The 19462-nt window shown below is 42.8% G+C and overlaps 1 protein-coding gene across 2 annotated transcripts in view; it reads left to right on the top strand.

The window, feature by feature from the left end:
- Positions 1-394: 394 nt before the first annotated feature.
- Positions 395-19462, top strand: part of SQOR (sulfide quinone oxidoreductase) — a 39912-nt gene continuing 20844 nt past the window's right edge. For both annotated transcript variants that reach the window (XR_003899769.1, XM_024193898.2), the window contains exons 1-8: positions 395-645; positions 8972-9222; positions 9997-10167; positions 10787-10840; positions 12965-13159; positions 14421-14630; positions 15143-15326; positions 16433-16500. Coding sequence is in view for 1 of the 2 variants with exons in the window: in XM_024193898.2 (XP_024049666.1) it covers positions 8989-9222; positions 9997-10167; positions 10787-10840; positions 12965-13159; positions 14421-14630; positions 15143-15326; positions 16433-16500 (1116 nt within the window). In the remaining variant the exon portion in view is untranslated. The remainder of the gene's footprint in view (positions 646-8971; positions 9223-9996; positions 10168-10786; positions 10841-12964; positions 13160-14420; positions 14631-15142; positions 15327-16432; positions 16501-19462) is intronic.

A 19462-nucleotide genomic window follows, 5' to 3' on the forward strand; every position in this document is an offset into this window, starting at 1 on the left:
GAAGTGAGTTTCACCGTTGAAGCATTTCAAAGCTGTGTGGTTGTAAGGGCAAAAGGAAGCCATGAAAGCAGGGGCGGAGGAGAGAATAACTCCGATCTGCTCCTGAGAGCAAAACCCCTCCTCCAGTGATGGTCAGTTGTATTTTATTTAAGCACTTGCAGGGGAGAGGGGAGGTTTTTCGCAGGAGGCGGCGTGCAGCGGTACTGGAGAGCACGTTGGTCAAAGGCTCAGGGAGGCCCTGGCAGTTGCTCGCGCTGCAGCTCTGCTCTATTACCCTGCATTATACTCCTTGCCTCCAGCTGTCGCACTCCGTGGGTCGCACCTGCCACCGCGGACCCCAAAGCACTTGACAACTGCTGCGGCTGCCCGCCCCCACGGGCTCGCTCCTGGCTTTGGGGCCGCTTACCCGCTCCCTGTCAAGGGCCCGTGGGCTGAGCCAGGTGGACGCGCTGGCTCGGGGCCTGGGCCTGTTGGATTCACGTCCTCGCCACCCCGTGCAGGGCCGGAGCGTTGGCAGGCAGCGCCGCGGCCCGGGTATGAAATGCCTCCGCGCACCCGGGAGATCCTGGCCCGGCCCCTCCCAGCTGATCGCACCTGTTGCGCAAGAATAAGAGGCGATCGCCGCTGGCGGCAGCGGAGAACGAGGTAGAAGCTTGTCGGCGCTGCGCAGCTGGGGCGGGCATCCAGGGCTCCTCCAGTGCCATAGGCAGGCGAGTCCCGGGTGCGGGGGGGCAGGGCGGGGTCAGTGCCGCTAGGCCAGGGGCTGATGGGAGCCTGTGTCCGGCGCTGGCCGCGCTCCAGGACTTGGCCCCGAGCGAGCGAGCGCGCAGAGCTGCGCGGAGCGCCCCCGGCCGGGGCTGGCGGGGTTATCGCCACGGGGGGCTCTGGCTGCAGGGGTCTGTGCTGCCCCGTTCGCAGCTGGGGGAGCCCCGCTCTGCCGGCCGAGCCCGCTAACGCTGCCCTGGAGAAGGCTGTAGTCCGGGGAAGGGCTCCGCTCGCTGGCACCTGGAAGTTGCCCAGGGTGGAAACTGGAGCTGCTTCCTCACCCTCCCCCAGGGCGCCGGGCTCCTTCCCGCTCAGGCCGGGTGGGGTCGGGCCCCTCGCCCAGCCCTGCAGCCGCTGAACTCGCTGCCTGACTTTGGAGGAAGAAAGCGGCTGCGCCACCCCGGCCTCCTCCGCCCGCCGTGCCTTGAGTGGCCGCAGGCTCCGGGGGCGCTGCGAGGCGTGCGGCGCACGCCCCTCGCCTCCCCACGGGACCCGGCCTGAGCTGCAAAGGAGCAACCGAACTGCCTGGGGAAGACCTGACTCCGCAGAGGTCATGGCGTGCAGAGCCCCGTGTGCCACTCGGCCAGCGCCCTGCCCTGCCCTGCCCTGCCCTGCCCTGCCCTGCCCAGCAGCGTTTGACTCCCAGCCTGGGGCATTAGAACTGTTTGAGTCAGAGGAAGCGTTGGCCAGGATTGTATCTCCTCCCCCCAGCCTCAGCAAAGTATCCCGGGAGGGGTAATTTATTGTGAAATAACTGCCAGCCCTGGGCGGGCGGGGACTAGGGTTGCCAGTTTGGGTAGGCTCTATTCCTGGAGGTTTAATTACACGACCTAATATTTAATTAAAGATTTATCTTTAATTCCTGGAGACTCCAGGACTGTCCTAGAGGCTTGGCAACCCTAGCAGAGACCTTGGTGTGTTGGCTCATTGGGAGGTTGTGGCTGTGAGATTATTACACACTTTGAATGTGTAATATCCCTATTCAGGCCCATAGCTCCTGAATGGGAGGGGGGGGGGGAGTCAGTTATCAGGACTGGAAGAGTAGCTCTGTTGTTCATCTTTAGCCTTCCCCGGTGCTGGCTCTTTCAGACTACCACCCATAAATGTTTATGATGACCTGTATGTGACTAGGGTTAAGTACCCCAGCTGTAGAGAAAACTCTCACATAGAGCCAGGTTTTAGTATGCACAAGGTTAATGAATGTTGATAATAGGAGTGTGCCATGTACAATTCAGTAATCTGAGCTGAGTGTACAGTGTAGAATCAGCATTCTGTCCGAACAGGGTTAATCAGTGGCCAGCTGTTAAGAGAGCACTCCTTTCTAGCAGGCTCTTCATTGTGCAGCAGATCTTTTCATTTTGTTTCTGAATCAAGCTAGTGCTTCTATTTTTTTTAAATTGACCTTTGGTTGCCCAACATAAAGTAGTAATTCTTCTGGTGCATAGTCATCCCTGAGTTTCCCTGGATTTCACAGCTTGCTTCAGAAGTATTTGTTCTGTGATGGTGTTTGTTAGCTGTTGTGACAGACAGTGCCCACGCAGTCTGTTGTGAAATTTATCCACTCTATAAATATGATGATTTTACGCATTTTGTATTCTGCATGTTCTGTTTGTTGCTGGAAGATATTCCTCGGTCCTGAGATAGGACTCCTCTAGCAGGGTTTCTCAACCACTGGGCCATGGACTGGGGCCAGTCCCCGAGATTTCCTTGACAGTTTACATTTCTCGGCCTTTTTGATACCAGGGACCGGTTTGCTGCCTTCCTAAAGGACCTATCTCTGTTTATTATCAGGGGGTAGCCGTGTTAGTCAGTATCTACAAAAACAACAAGGAGTCTGGTGGCAGTCTTTAAGGTGCCACCAGACTCCTTGTTATCTCTGTTTATATGATACTGAATTAATACCAAACATGTTGTTTAGAGTTGTTCGCTCTTTGGTGGATTAGCTAGTGCATATGGGGTGGTGGTGGAGTACTAGGGTATGTCTACACTACAAAATCACTCCGATTTTACAGAAGTTGATTTTTGGGAACAGATTGTATAAAGTCAAGTGCACACATCCACACTAAGCACATTCATTCGGTGGTGTGTGTCCATAGAACCATGGCAAGCGTCGACTTTTGGAGCGGTGCACTGTGGTAGCTATCCCACAGTTCCCGCTGCCCATTGGAATTCTGGATTGAGCTCCCAATGACTGGTATGGGGCCAAAAACTTGTTGCGGGTGGTTATGGGTAAATGTCGTCAGTCAACCCCCACCCCACCCACCCCCGTGAAAGCAACGGCAGACAATCATTTTGCGCCCTTTTCCCTGGATTGCCCGAGCAGACGCCATAGCACGTCAAGCATGGAGCCCGTTCAGCCTTTTTTCACTGTCACCATATGTCTACTGGATGCTGCGGACAGACACGGTACTACAGTGCTACACAGCTGCAGCTTCTTGCCGTTGCAAGTTAGCAAAGACAGTTACCAGTCATGCTGTACCATCTGCTACTGTCATGGGTGCTCCTGGCCAGCCTCCGTGAGGTCGGTCGGGGGCGCCTAGACAAAAATGGGAATGACTCCCCAGGTTATTCTCTTCTTTAAGTTTTGTCTAATAGAGATTCAGTGCTGCCTAGAATATCGGGCAAGCCTACTAAAGAACCACAGATGCAAGCGGCTGCTCCGGGTCAGAGCCCCAGACATCCAGCAGAAATGAGCTGCATGCCATTCTAGGGGGTGCCCGTACAATAACCCCACCCGTTGCTTCCCTCCTCCCCCACCCCTCCCAGGCTACCTTGGCAGTTATCCCCCCATTTGTGTGATGAAGTAATAAAGAATGCATGAATTTGAAACAACGTTGACTTTATTGCCTCTGCAAGCAGAGATCAAAGGGGAGAGGGGAGGGTGGTTGAATTACAGGGAAGTAGAGTGAACCACCATTCTGCACTTGCTCAGCCTATAGTCTGTCCATCATGGCCTTGGAGATTTTTTTTTTTTTTGAAAATGTTTTGGCATTCTGTCTTTTGGAACGGAGTTCCGATAGCACAGATTCGTCTCCCCATACAGTGATCAGATTCAGTACCTTCCGTACAATCCATCCTGGTGCTCTTTTTCGATTCTGGGACTGCATGGTCACCTGTGCTGATGAGCTCTGCATGGTTACCTGTGCTGATCAGCTCTCCACGCTGGGGAAACAGGAAATGAAATTCAAATGTTCACGGGGCTTTTCCTGTCTACCTGGCCAGTGCATCCGAATTCAGATTGCTGTCCGGAGTGGTCACAATGGTGTACTGTGGGATAGCTCCCGGAGGCCAATACCGTCGAATTGCATCCACACTAACCCTAATTCGAACTGGCAATGTCGATTTCAGCGCTACTCTCCTCGTCAGGGAGGAGTACAGAAATCGATTTTAAGAGCCCTTTATGTCGACAAAATGGCTTCGTTGTGTGGACGGGTGCAGGGTTAATTCGATTTAATGCTGCTAAATTCGACCTAAACTTGTAGTGTAGACCAGGCCTTAGATACAGTATTCAGAATACCTATTAAATGGCTGCATATGTCTGCAAGGGGCAGACATAATGTTTAGCGTAAGCTGATAGTATTATGCGAGTGTGAATATGTCCCTTGATTCACTGTTAAGATAGCATTTGTGCCCTCTGCCCCGCTTACCTTTCGTAGGCCATGCTTTTGCCTTGCAAAACGATGGAAGGAAGAACTGCTAGGGCCCAATCCTGTAAACCTCTGTTCCTGTGAATGACCTCGGTGGGAGTAGTTCTGAGACTACCATACCGTAAGGGTTATTAGAGCACTGGTTTTGTAAACCAGGGGTTCTTTAAATAAACAAAAAACAAAGAAAAAGCCACACACCAGTGGGGTCTAGATAATTTTAATTGGAAGTGTTGCCTAGTGAATAGAGCACTACACTGGGATTCAGAAGAGCTGGGTTCTGTTCCTGACTCTGCTGCTGGGTGACCTTGGGAAAGTCACTGCATCTCCGTGCCTCAGTTTCCCCATCTGTAAAATGGGGTTAATGATACTGACCTCCTTTGTGAAGTGCTTTGGGATCTTCTGATGAAGGCCTAGGTATTTTTATTACTCCCATGAGTAAGTTGTATCTACACCAATAAGCGTTTGCAGGATCGATTGTTTAGTCTGTTTCCTCTGAAAACCAATTGCTGCAGCACTAAGAGGCTACCTCCGTTTCTGTTGTGTTGATAGCAAACCTTGTCAGGCAGCAGGAATAGGCCTAATGTTAAGACATTTTTGGGGTGGCCAGACGTGGGATCATTTAATCGGAGCAATTTTAGAGGAGCTTGAGATGTAACAGTTTGGGAGAGATGTGGGTTGGCATGCTGTAGCCTTGGGGAGGCCCATACGGTAACAAACCCCTTTTCCTCCATGGCACTTGTGAAATCTGCAATCCTTAGAACACAGAGCGACTTTTCTAATGGCAAATAGAGTCCAATTCTCACAGTCATGATCTTATTTTCCCAGTAACTAAAATCCTGAATATAGATCAATTGCCCCTTTCTGCTCCTCTCAAGACCTGAAAACGCATTGCCGTTTAACTATTCATACTGTCTTAGCTCACCTGTGGGGCTTTCAAACATTAACTTTTTATGGAAGTTCAGCATATCCACTGAGCTCTACTGTCTTCTGGTGGTCAGTGCATTCCAAAAGCCTGTAGCTATTTAAGCAGTGCAGACACAAATGTCTTGTTTCCATCAGTCATATGAACTAGCTTCTCTTAGACTCATCCCTCTTGTTTAATTTTGTATCATAAAATTGGGAAACAAAATACAAAACTGTCAAGGGGAAATTTATTATGGTACATCAGCAGCATAATTAAGCTTTAAGGAATACTTACTGTTTTGAGATTTCTAAAAGTCTGTAGAAAAACATTCCCAGGAGCACATGCCAATGCTGTTTAAACATTTTTGTTAGTACAACTATAGTAGAGCTTACCAGAAAATGAAGTTTTAGTATACAATTCAGATTGTGACCCAGATATTGTAATGGTTCTAAATGTGCTGTATTTGAGTAAGTGACAAAAAACATGTCAGCAAAATGACAAACTACAGAAAAGGCAGGAAAGACATTCTAAAACCTTACTAAAAACATTGTTAAAATAGATCTTCATTTTTCTTAGAGTGACAGCTACTTTAAAACTGGAAGTATAAAGCAATGAGTAGTTTCTTTTACTAGGCAGTTTTGCACTATAAGGTGCAGAAATAGAATAGCTTTATCTAAAATTGAGTTTGAAATTAACTTTTAAATATTTTAGATACTGCGTTCTTGAAGGTGCAGATTAAATTCTGGTGGGGTACATAAATCGTAGCTTTCTTGATGTGTTGTGCAAAGCTGTTTTAAAGTTGAATATTTTGTTTACAGTAGCTTATTTCAAATTGTTTTTAAAACACGCAGATTAAAGGATATATTACTATTTGCTGAAGTGTAAATTTCCAGCTCAGTAGGTTTTAAGTAGTCTGACTATTATTGCTTTAGTTTCATCTGTCTTATGTGTTGTGCAGTTCCTCTGTTTCGTTGTTCACCACTAGTTTCTGCCAGTGTTCTAATACTAGGGTTGATATGTTATTAGCCAAGGTCTGTTTCTGCAGTTCCTTCTGGAATTTCTCCCACATTCATTTATTCATGAACTCAAATCTTTTTAGACTCTTGATCACAAATAGCATCAATGGATTTGCACTTGGTAATACACAGTACATACCTATGGAATCCTCTTCTATTTATGGTCTCTATAACAATATGAAAATATATTAATATTACATTTTAATCTAGTAGGACATGTGTGACTAAAAGTAAAACACTTTTTTTTTCTTTTTTTAGAGCTAGAAAAGATTTTGGGGGGGGGGAGAGATTTGCTTCTCCTCCTAAACTTCATTCAGCTAAATAGAGGGTAACACTATCATTACATAGCATCTTACATAAATTGATCTTTTCCCTGATGGAAATCTATATATTGTATATTACCACTTAACAAATATATCCAGCAAACCCACAGCTACTATTTGTGTACAAGGATCCTAAAAAATGTAGAGAGTCTAAATATGCTGAGTTCATGATGTTCCAGAAACAGGATTCCCAGTTTAACTTCCTGATAGAATGCATTTTACAACTTGTTTTCCCTGTAATCCTCCTTGGTGACTTGGAGAGAACAGGAACTGCCACTGCCAGGTGGTAATCCCTTTTTTTTTTTTTTTTTTTTTAGGCTTAAAACAATTTGTCCCCTTTACTTGGGTTGTTAGTCCATTTTTTTTAAAATTTGTTATTTGTGCCATATGCACAGGAAATAGTCCTGTAAAATGAAAGTAGGGTTTATTATTCCAGTGAATCTCTCACTCTCTGAGGCCTGAAAATCTTCTGCAAATCAGACTCCTAAAATATACCACCCAGTAGTAACTATGTAGTCCCTGAAATCTCCCAAACCGAGATCTACAGTACTTAAAGTGAAAATCTGAGATAAGATTTTGTTATTCATGGGGAAAATCTCAATTTCCTTCAAAAAAGTAGCATATTTTCAAGGGCAAATAGATCAGTGAATCTGTTTCAAAACTATTAGCACGCGGTGTTATCTCTTGCAGACTGTGACTGGATCAGTATTGCCAATTCCAAGCATTTGAAAGTCATGAAATATTAACCCAACATTTATTATATTTTTTTCTATTTGCTTTCTGGGTTTTGAGCCTTTGGGGTTTGTATTTTCAAGCTTTTCTCTGCAACTCTGAGTGGCCAGAAACATACTCCTCCTGCTCCCCAGCCCTCCCCCCCCCCTTTTTTTTAAATGAATGCTGAGATTTTCATCTTGCGACATGACTTCAGGAGCTTTTGCTGAGGCCGTTGCACGTTGACCAAGTACTTGTGCTGACCACATTTGTTGAAAATGGCTTCCAGAGAAACTTGAAAACAGGTGCTGTTTTCATCGCTCTAACAGCGGCGTATGACACGGTATGGCACACTGGCCTGCTCGTGAAGGTATCACGAGTCCTGCTACCTTGGGTCACAGGCATCGTTGAACTCCAATATGTTAGGGCGGAAACACTCTGGCGCAAGGAATGGATATCTGTTATAATCCCCAATTGGTCCCTCGTCACCGACCCCACAATTTGCCTGCCTGGTTTTGACCTGCCCTGTCAGTGGTCCCTGTTGAACAGGTTCTGGACCGGGCAAGGTCTCTGCAGCCAATCAGCGGTGGCCTAGAAGAACTGCATCACGCCACTGAAGATGCCATCACTTGGCTAGATAACTGTGCACATGCTAAATAAATAAGGAGCTGGGGATATATTTATGAATAAATATTGAGACTTGTGATTAAAATTGTAAGAGTTGGCAACACTGCTGTCACCAACTTTATGGCTTAGAATAGCAAAATGTTTCCTACTAATATGCAGAGCAAAAAAAAAAAAAAGTAAATTCAGTTTATAAATGATTGATTAAAATTTTTAAAAAGGGGTTTCCCCCCATTTGTTTTTACTAGATGCAAAATATCAAAGGGTGTTGCACTTATAGGAAAAAAAAAAATCCTCATAGTTGGCTTTTTTTTCTCAGTTAAAGTCATGTATATTGATATTGGGTTAACTGCAATAAAAGATCAGATAAATCTTGGTAATGCTTTATAACTTGCTATATCTTTAGACTGGAACACTGTCTTTTATGATTCTGATTCACATTTGTTTTAGTCATTTCAGGGGTGGATGGGCACAGGTTTGAACTTTGTATCTGGTAACATTCATCTCAATAACTTGTTGACCTAGATGCTAAAAAGTGATTGTAGACAGGGAACTGAATCTTTTTAAAATACATAATAGGTTTAGGATCTTAAAACAGATAAGGGCCACGCTGTCATTCCACTGAATTCCCTCTGCTTTCTTCATCGCCAAGACCCAAGCTGAGAGTGTTTCATTTCTCCTGCAAGAGTTGATAGCAACACACACATCCCAAAAGCAGCATAAAAGCAGAAATTCCCGCTGTAATTGCTTGTGAAGCCTGAACAGAGTCTCAGCATGTAAGAAAAAATAAAATGCTTGTATGTTTTTATTTGGTTATTAAAATATATATTCTGTGAGCACCTATCCCATGCTCTGGGTGGTGCTTATAATATTTAAAACAACACAGTCAATTATGGTGAACTGTAGAATCCACTACCAACCAAGGATAATTCATTTCCTCGTTTCTTTTCATTCTCACCAGTGCCTTTCCTTATCTTGTAGATTCATACTTACTGAAGATGTCAAACATGGGAGTGATGTCCACCTGCTTCTGTGTCCGTTCTTTTGTACACCTGCTTAGGCCGGGAGTGCAGAAAATGGGCTATTTCCAACTGCACACTGCATCCAGGTGTGCTGCTAAGAATCACTACGAAGTGCTGGTGCTCGGCGGAGGCAGTGGTGGAATCACCATGAGTGCTCGGATGAAGCGGAAAGTGGGAGCTGACAACGTGGCTGTTGTTGAACCAAATGAGGTAAAAATCCTTTTAAAATTAGAGAATGAAGTACTAGCTTTCCTTAGTTGAGAAGCTGGTTTGTGTTTGTTCTTGCTCCTTCCCTCTGTTATGCAATTTAGAATTAAAATCCTCACAGGTCTCCCAGCAGGAGAATACCGTGTAATGCACCATAAAAAAACTGCCTTTAGCTATGATGCATGAGGTGACATTTACAAAGTACATATCTGTCTATACAGCTTCTTTCATTAGTAACAAAATGTGACCGACCTTCTAGGTGAAGGTTCAAATGATCAAAAAGCAACATATTGTTGCTTCAGAGAGGAAGCCTCGCACCTAGGGTGACCAGATAGCAAGTGTGAAAAATTGGATTGGGGGAGGAGGCCTTGGGGGGGGTAATAGGTATTCTATATAAGACAATGGTCCCAATAATATCAGGACATCTGGTCACCTTACTCTCACCCTTAGGGCTAGGTTGTGCAACCAATAGATTGGTGGGCAACTACTCAATCTTGCCCTTATGTTTATGAACTTCATGACCTGATTGAAGAGTTTATCTTCTATGAAGTGAAATATCTTTTTGGGTTCCATGGCTACATGCCTAATGCACTGCATCACAGCCAGCCCTTGTCTGCTCCAGACTCCCTCCAAAGGCAGTCAATACCCCTATCACTATAGGGGATCATCAGAGGCACTTTGTCCTACTTTCCCTTTTCCTGGGCCTCAGTGAGCTACCTCTGCAGTCCTGTCAGCTGTGAAATGGAGGCCGATTCACGGAGATGAGTTTTCTTTCAGAAACATTACTATCAACCCATGTGGACGCTAGTTGGCGCTGGTGCAAAACAGCTGGCAACATCTGGACGTCCGACAGCCAGCGTGATTCCTTCAGGTGTAAAATGGATCAAATCTAGTGTTACAGAGTTGGATCCAGACAAGAACTGCATCCGTTTAGCGGATGACAAAAAGGTAACCGTGATAATGATGGATATCCGTGAGCCTTAAGATAGTGTCAGAAAAACTTCCTTCTGATTTCCCACTCCAAAGGGCTCCCATAAATACAAAATGAATTTCCCATCCTGTATGGGTGCCATGAAAAGGATACTCTACACTATCCAACAAGTCCTGAAAATGTACTGAAAACACTTGTTACACTGATAGTATGATAACAATTGCTTCTGTGGGTTATTTATTTATTTAAAACAAAAACCAGGACAACAAAACCCTCCAGATCAATAGATGCTTTTCTCTCCAGGTAGCAAGTACCAGCATGTTTTCAGCACTCGTTTTAATGAATTGAATACTGCAAAATAAGGAGTAATTACCTTGCTGAACAATGGAGTAAATGTTTTGGATGTTCAGTGTATTAGTTTATTTCATAATGATGCATTTTTAATCATTCCACATTTTAGTATTTACCTCATATGGCTTATAATACATGGCTTGATTTGCTTTCCATACCTTGCATTCTCTCACAGTTAGTGTTCATTATTAGTTGTCAGATTGTTTAAATTAACCTTTTGAGGCAAAGTTCATTATGTATAAATGACATCTGTTGTTTTTTTTTTTTTTTTTCTTTATACTATAGATATCTTACAAATATTTGATAATTGCCCTTGGGCTTCAACTGCATTATGAAAAGGTATTTGCTTTAAACCAAATACATTTTTACTGGTGTTAATTGCATAGAAATTGCACTATATACTTTTGTGATCCTCTAAATTTAGTGGCTTTTCAATACAGTATATAAAGTGTGTCTACTAGTTCTGGCAGTAATGAATGAATATTAATGTCTTTCTGTCCATAGAGGCTCTAAATTGCACTGGATAGTAGGGGCTCCAATTTGGGGCCATTCTCAAACCATTCAGCATAAATGACCTCTCGCTAATCACATAGCAAAGCTGTCATCTTATTTATCCATTGTGCCTTTCCACAGAGATACGTTTTCTACACAAATCTGATCACACACACACAAATAACTCTTGATTGGCTGGCTGAATAAACTGTAGAATCCTAAAAATGTAGGACTGCAAGGGATCTCAAGAGGTCCAATGATTTAATACAGAAAAGAGGCTTGAATCGCAGCCTAGCTTCTATCAGCAGCACCCAGCCTTCAGGCCCCTACTGGCAGAATTTCTGCCTGAAGAGGAGGTTTGCAAGTGGTGCAGTTGCCTGCAACTCTGTTTAGCCCGGGCCAGATGTGGAAGATTAGCAAGGCCTCCCAAGCAAGACATTGATTCATTGCATTTTGGGGGCAGTTTCTGCTGATGGGGGGCGGGGAGGGCCCACCAGAGAGCCTATTCTGGAACTTAAATCTGCCCTCCATAGTGGAGCATTGGGGAAAGTGGTCGTGTTAGGGTGCAGTAGTTTCCACTGGTGCTGGTAACAAATCTGGTGCAAGGACTTTCTCCGGTGCCACTTTTTCTTCTTAAAGTTCATTACATTGTATCAGGCAAGCGCAGCCTAAAGCCTTGAGTCCCCTAGATACTGGGGTGGGAGGCATATGTGGGATCTGCGTCAACTGTTGTCCTAAGCCTGGGTGAGCATGTGGCGTAGCTTCTGATAAATGGGAAAATGCTATTCTATGGAGCTCTGGTAGTTCTAAAGGCACAGTGGAAACAATTACTTGAGCCATCACTTGTGAGTGAGAAGCAGCTTGTTGCTTATCTAAAGTCAACTACCTCCTATGGAGATTAGGTCTATTGAAACCAAACTGCACAGTATTTAATGATTGTCAATGTTTGCTGTTAGCTCTTCTATAGCACAACCTGATAAAGACAAGTACAATGAATACCCAGGGAAAGCGCAGTGTGGCAAAACCAGTCACCACTTGTTTATAGCTAGATCTCAAACTATTTGGGTTTAAAAATAATAAAATCATGATTAAAATTAAAGCCCACAAGACAGGTATGGGTAGGCCCCTATCCTGCAAGGATTTGTGTGTGGGTGTAATTTAACACACTGCAAGTGGTCCCAGGGAGTTGATTGCAAATCAGAGTGAACATGCATGTCGTCTTGGCATAGGTGTCAGTGCTGCAAACACTGATGCACATATGTAACTTTACTCGGGAGAGTTGTCCCATGGAAATGCCCCAGCCCCTTCTCTGTAAACAGGGAATAATTCCCTTCCTTGTAAATGTGTCATGAGGATAAATACATTGATTGAGATGCTGATACAGCAGTGATGAGACATTTCAGGATACAAATAGTTTACTTTAAAAAAAAAAAATGCCCAAGATTTCTTTAGTTCTGCTACAAATAACCATCAGATGACAAAAACTGAAATATTTTAAAAAAATCAGATTTCCTTTTCACTATTTAAGCTGTTTGTTTTCATTGTCCAAACTGAGTGAAATTGAAAAGTAAACAGCTCAATCCTTTTCACTTCCAGCCAGGCTCTGACTGTGCACGAGCCCAGTGATACAGTATTTTATATAACACACGCACTCTGCTGGCAATGTTTATGATTACAACTGTTATACTTTTTTTAAAAAAATCATGGAAACATTAATACTGGGCTTTTTGCTTTGTACAGCTTATTTTCACAAAAACTAGTTTTGGGGATTCACCCCCTGACAGAGCCCCTTTTAAAAACTAAGCAGTCTATGGGTGCAGTGGAAAATAGCTCTACCTTCAGCTAAAACTTTGGTTTCCCAAATTATCTATGTTATAGATTACAAAATATCTGAAGACAAGGGAAGATTTTCCATCAATTTGTTCCAGCTATGTTTTAATAAAAGCTTTGTTTTGTTTTGTTTTGTTGTAGATTAAAGGTTTGCCTGAGGGTTTTAATTATCCTAAAATAGGTTCCAATTATTCAGTCCGCACAGTAGAGAAAACCTGGAAGGCTTTGCAAGACTTCAAGGAAGGAAATGCCATCTTCACTTTTCCAAACACTCCAGTGAAATGTGGAGGGGCTCCTCAGAAAATCATGTACTTGTCAGAGGCCTACTTGAGAAAGGTACGTATCTCATCACATCCCCTACTGATGATGCCTGTTACCACTGCTAGAGATCAGACTTATTTTATGGGGATCATGTTGTAATTATGACAAATAAGCCCTGAGGTGAAAAAGATGTTGTGACTTAAATCTTAATAAAGTAATTGGTTTACAGATCAACTTTTCTGAGCGTCTGTCAATATGAAACAGACCATTAGGGCTCAGTGCAGCTGAGGAACAAAGGATGCTCTAAGCTACCGTTGCGGCTCCATGTTTCTGTGGCTAGCAGAGATCCAATTCAGTCCCCAACGTAACGTACAGCAGTGTCAGGATTGCCCTAATCTGCACTGGCTAGTATGGGCTCCAGTTTGGTACCTTCTAACTGCCTGGAATAGATGGAGTGCAGAAGCACTGTCACCAGGCCCCCTTCCACTCAGCCAGGTTGGTGGCTGAGAGGGAGGGGTGGTGTAGAGTTGGCCTGGTGACTTTCCCATGCTGTGGGAATACTCAGCTGGCTAGTAAAGTAAGCTTTGTGGTACCAAAGGGGCTATTGCAGGACAAGGATCTTGTCTGTAATGTTTGGTACATAGAACAGAGATTTTAAAGATTTAATACTGTGTATTTATATAACACTTTTCCATGCTAAGGGATTCCAAGAGCAGTGTGCATACTACACACACACACACACACACACACACACACACACACACACACTCTGACAGGAGCCACTAAATGCACTAGCTATTAAAAATACACAGCTTAGGAAGTAAAGCAAACAATGTGATTGTACCCAACTGAAAGTACAAGGGGAATCTTATGTAGACAGAATGCAATACCCAGATAGGTGTTTGGCCAAGACATTAAGGCTAACAGTGCCAGGGGACCTTTAATAGACAAGTATTTAAACCCTCAGTTTTGCATGTCGTCCAAAATGCTGTGCTCCCTTTTTCTGTGCTAGGGCACTTGCTTAGTTCTCAGTCAAATAATAGTGATACCCAATAAATGACTGCTATCCCACTTCACATGGCACCAATGTCCTCCTGGGAGGTCTCACCCAAAGAAGATACTTACCTAGTTTCTGACCAGATAACTGAGAGGATCAAACCTTGAGATGGTGTGGCTCCAATACACATTTTAACTGTTTGAATGTTAATATATGAAAATTCAAAACAGCTGCTAGTTACACAGTATATGATCTCATTTACAATAGTGTAGTGTTGCTATCCAGTTCTACTACTTTTGTACTCTGTTCACTGTTAGAAATTAATTTCTTTCTACCCAGACAGGAAAACGATCCAAAGCCAACATCATCTTCAATACTTCGCTTGGATCAATTTTTACTGTTCAGAAGTATGCTAATAGATTGCTGGAGATAATTAAGGCTAGGAATATTGTTGTTAACTACAAATGCAATCTCATTGAGGTTCGAGCAGACAAACAAGAAGCTGTATTTGAGAATTTGGACACACCTGGAGTGACTGAGGTTTATCAGGTCAGTAATAGAAGCTTTCAGGCCTTTAGTTTGGTCGTCTTCTGTTTTTGCCATCATTATTTACTGTCAACTGAAATACTAAATACTGAGATTTCCCCTCCACCTCCCGGAATGTAGAAAACTGAGTAACTTCAAATATGGAAACAAAAACTGGGGCTATCCCAGCTAAAATGGTAATATTGTCATTTCCCTCAAAACTCTGAGCAGGATCTGCACTCTCAGCAGATGTAGCTGAGTGGTTAAAAGAAGCTCCGCTCTGACTAAAATTGTTTGTGAATAGCACAGCTGGAGTGGATCAGTAACTGGCTAGCGATCTTAAAGCATGTAGCAAGGACGCACTCAAAAATACTTAGAAGCTGAACCTTACATTTGACTGTAACAAGGGAAAAGAGCCTTTTCTCCCCCACTCTTTTTAATCTTCTCCCCCTCATCCCTGCTATAATAAGGGTATCAATTTTAATCCTGTTCATTGAATTCCATTTATCTAGCTGTTTGTTTCTTTCTCTGCCCAGTATGAAATGCTTCATGTCACACCACCTATGGGACCACCTGATGTACTCGTTAACAGTCCTGTTTCAGATGCAGCTGGCTGGTTAGACATAGATAAGGAAACTCTGCAACACAAGAAATACCCCAATGTGTTTGGTATTGGAGACTGCACCAACCTTCCAACATCAAAAACAGCTGCAGCTATAGGTATAGTTCAGTGTCTTGTTTTTTAATGGTTAAAGGTAACAATTTAAAACAAAACAAAACAAAATTAACTTGCATCTTCCAGCTGGACCATTTTTCAGAAAACCAACTTAACCCTTGTGGTAAGAGAAACTTCTGACAAAGTACAGTTGGCTTGTAGTGATTAAAAAGTTTTGTTTATTTGCAAAGTAACAATGCTGTTTCCCAAAACTTACAATATGGACTACAGATAACAGGTTTCAACTGTCCTTAACATGCAATCCCAGCACTCTCATACCCCACACCTCTGATCTGAGTTTTTATTTGTGTGTCTGGCACAGAGATGGAGTGTGACGAGCTATGGAAAATGAACATAACACTAATTCACTTATTCCATCCTTCAGTTATGCAACTTTTTATTGTATCTCAAAGTACATGCATATGCTATCTGAGTGCTAAGACTCTCATAGTCAAATGATCCCATGTTCTGTTCTTGCAGTCACTGAATTTGAACTGTACAAAAATGGACATTAGGCATATGCCTATCATGGTTAAAATTTGAATGTTAAATACTGTGGCTATAGAATATGGAAATACAATAATTAAATGGATTAAGGCTACTAAAATTGTAGTTATTGGTATAAGAAAAATGTGCACCTAAAATGAGTGGTGTATTGAACTAACTCAGCACAGGCAATGTTGCCATAGCTTGTCACAGCTCCCTTTTTAACATTATACAATATTTTTATATAATCGGCCTGCTGGAACTTTAGTATGAAACTTCTCTAATTCCAAAACGTTTTAGAACTCCCCCTCCCTTTTCCCCAAAACATGAAGTTCAGACTTCACTAACATGCACCAGTATCTTATCTGTTGTAGAAATAACTAGAAAAAAAATTATTAAACAAATGTGAAGAAGTCCAACTAGATTATTATACTGGAGAATATACAACCTAAAAAAAACCACACCTGAATTATTCCCATTCTACTAAACAAACTGAATTGTACAATAGTTTCCACGTACTGTATTACTGTCATCATATTATAGTGTAAATACTATTTATAGCAGGAAAATGCTTCAACTGCAATGTAGCCAAAGTTGTGTAACTAACTTTTTATCTCTTATGTAGCTGCCCAGTCTGCAGTGCTTGATAAAACAATTTCTTCAGTAATGAAGAGCCAATTGCCAACTAAAAAGGTATTTTAATGTTTCTAAGAAATTGCCTTATTAGAATTATCCTCCAGCAGTTTATTTTTTTTTTTAAATAATAAAAGTGGGTAGAGAGTATTGCTTATATTTTAGGTGTTTGTACTCTTAAAATACAGCAGTTTAATTGTTCATGTGCAGCTTAGTTTAGTTATATTTGTCCCCGTCTTCAGTAGCAGGTGCTGAAGAACAGACAGGTACCACTCTTCTCCATCCAGTCTCACAATTCTTCACTCCTGAATTTTTAAGTTGACTTTCTAAAGGAGAAAGGTACTGAAGGAAAAAACTTAGTGTAACTTCAAAACCTTGTCAGTTACCCTGAAACCACTATTATGTTAAGCCTTTCTGGGAAAAGGATACTTAAGATTATGGAGAATCCAAGAAAACTGAAAATAATTAAGGGGACTTATTATTTGATACTAAAACGAACTAGTATTTATACAAGAGTCTCGTAATTTGGTGTTTTTTTTATTTTATTTTATTTTTTAAAAAGGCTTACAAGCTGCATAGGGGAAGGGGGAAGAAAGACCCTTTAAAAAGAAATTGACAATAATACGTGTTAAGCTTAAATTTTCCCCCGTGCACAAAGCCTAGTCTAGCCCCAACGATACAATTGCTTTGCTGACTCACTAAGTAGGAAGAATGAACAAAAAAGAGATGTCTGAACTGACCAATAATTCTATTATACACAGTCAAATTGTTGGGCAAAAGTCAACATGGTTTCTGTAAAGGGAAATTGTGTCTTACTAATCTATTAGAGTTCTTTGAAGGGGTCAACAAACATGTAGACAAGGGGGATCCAGAGGACATAATGTATTTGGATTTCCAGAAAACCTTTGACAAGGTCCCGCATCAAAGACTCTTACGTAAATTAAGTTGTCATGGGATAAAAGGGAAGGTCCTTTCATGGATTGAGAACTGGATAAAAGACAGGGAACAAAGGGTAGGAATTAATGGTAAATTCTCAGAATGAAGAGGGGTAACTAGTAGTGTTCCCCAAGGGTCAGTCGTAGGACCAATCCTATTCAACTTATTCATAAATGATCTGGAGAAAGGGGTAAACAGTGAGGTGGCAAAGTTTGCAGATGATACTAAACTGCTCAAGATAGTTAAGACCAAAGCAGACTGTGAAGAATTTCAAAAAGATCTCACAAAACTAAGTGATTGGGCAACAAAATGGCAAATGAAATTTAATGTGGATAAATGTAAAGTAATGCACATTGGAAAAAATAACCCCAACTATACATACAATATAATGGGGGCTAATTTAGCTACAACAAATCAGGAAAAAGATCTTGGAGTCATCGTGGATAGTTCTCTGAAGATGTCCACACAGTGTGCAACGGCGGTCAAAAAAGCAAACAGGATGTTAAGAATCATTAAAAAGGGAATAGAGAATAAGACGGAGAATATATTATTGCCCTTGTATAAATCCATGGTACGCCCACATCTTGAATACTGTGTACAGATGTGGTCTCCTCATCTCAAAAAAGATAAACTAGCACTAGAAAAGGTTCAGAGAAGGGCAACTAAAATGATTAGGGGTTTGGAACGGGTCCCATATGAGGAGAGATTAGAGGCTAGGACTTTTCAGCTTGGAAAAGAGGAGACTAATATGATAGAGGTATATAAAATCATGAGTGATATGGAGAAAGTAGATAAGGAAAAGTTATTTATTTATTCCCATAATACAAGAACATGGGGCCACCAAATGAAATTAATAGGCAGCAGGTTTAAAACAACTAAAAGGAAGTTCTTCACACAGCGCAGTCAACTTGTGGAACTCCTTGTCTGAGGAGGTTGTGAAGGCTAGGACTATAACAGCGTTTAAAGAGACTGGATAAATTCATGGAGGTTAAGTCCATTAATGGCTATTAGCCACGATGGGTAAGGAATGGTGTCCCTAGACTCTGTTTGTCAGAGGGTGGAGATGGATGGCAGGAGAGAGATCACTTGATCATTACCTGTTAGGTTCACTCCCTCTGGGGCACCTGGCATTGGCCACTGTCGGTAGACAGGATACTGGGCTAGATGGGCCTTTGGTCTGACCCAGTACAGCCGTTCTTATGTTCTTATGTCTTAAACTGCTCATTACTGTAGTATGATTGCCTACAAGCACTGCATTAAGCTACAGGCTTATAGACTACACAACTATCATATGTTGTTTGCTCTATTATCCACTCCCTGTGGGAGAAGTGTGAGCAATGGAATACCTTGTTTTGGTAGGATTTACATTATTTTTGATAGAATATACAAGTTGCTATATGTTGATGTTAGAAGGCAAAGTCAAAGACATGCCTGTTGCATTTGGGAGGTTTGTCAGTCTTCATTAGTGGCCAGCTGCAGCAGCTTCAGCGGAAGGTGTAAGATTCCCACTATAGGCAGCTGTTAAGCTGCTGCTTCCCCCTTCTCCCCTCTTTTCCCCCCCCCCCCCCATTAGGTCTCATCCTATTCTCTAATAGTCATTATTTATTCCGCTTATTACAGTAGTGCCTAAGGGAAAACCAAAGAAGGGGGTCCATGTGCTGGATACTGTACAAACACAGAAAAGACAATCTCTGCCCCTGAAAAGTTTAGTCATGTTTCTCAAATGCGGCCATGAGGGGCTTTTCTTGCAGCCACAGCCTCCTGGGGTGTGATTTTTGGGGGGCAACAAAGCAGCAGCCTCTTCCTCTCCCTGTTGCTTCTGGATGCACTACCTTGGTGTTGGTTGCTAGGGCTGCCAGCAGGGGTTGGGCTCTGCCCCCTCTCTGGATACAGCTGCAGGAGCAGACAGCTGATGAGTTTCCCCACCTTCCCGGGATGGTGGGGCTCAGGCTTTGGGCTTCAGCCCCAGGCACCAGTTCTCCAGACATGCAGCTTGGGGCTCTGTCCCCCAGCCGTGTGGCTTCAGGCTCCATCCCTCCCCCCATCCAGGTCTTAATTTGTCCCCAGACTTGCCAGGGCTCAGTAA

The sequence above is a fragment of the Terrapene carolina genome, unplaced genomic scaffold, assembly GCF_002925995.2.
Source record: "Terrapene carolina triunguis isolate 2854851 unplaced genomic scaffold, T_m_triunguis-2.0 Scaffold67, whole genome shotgun sequence".
Lineage (NCBI taxonomy): Eukaryota > Metazoa > Chordata > Testudines > Emydidae > Terrapene > Terrapene triunguis.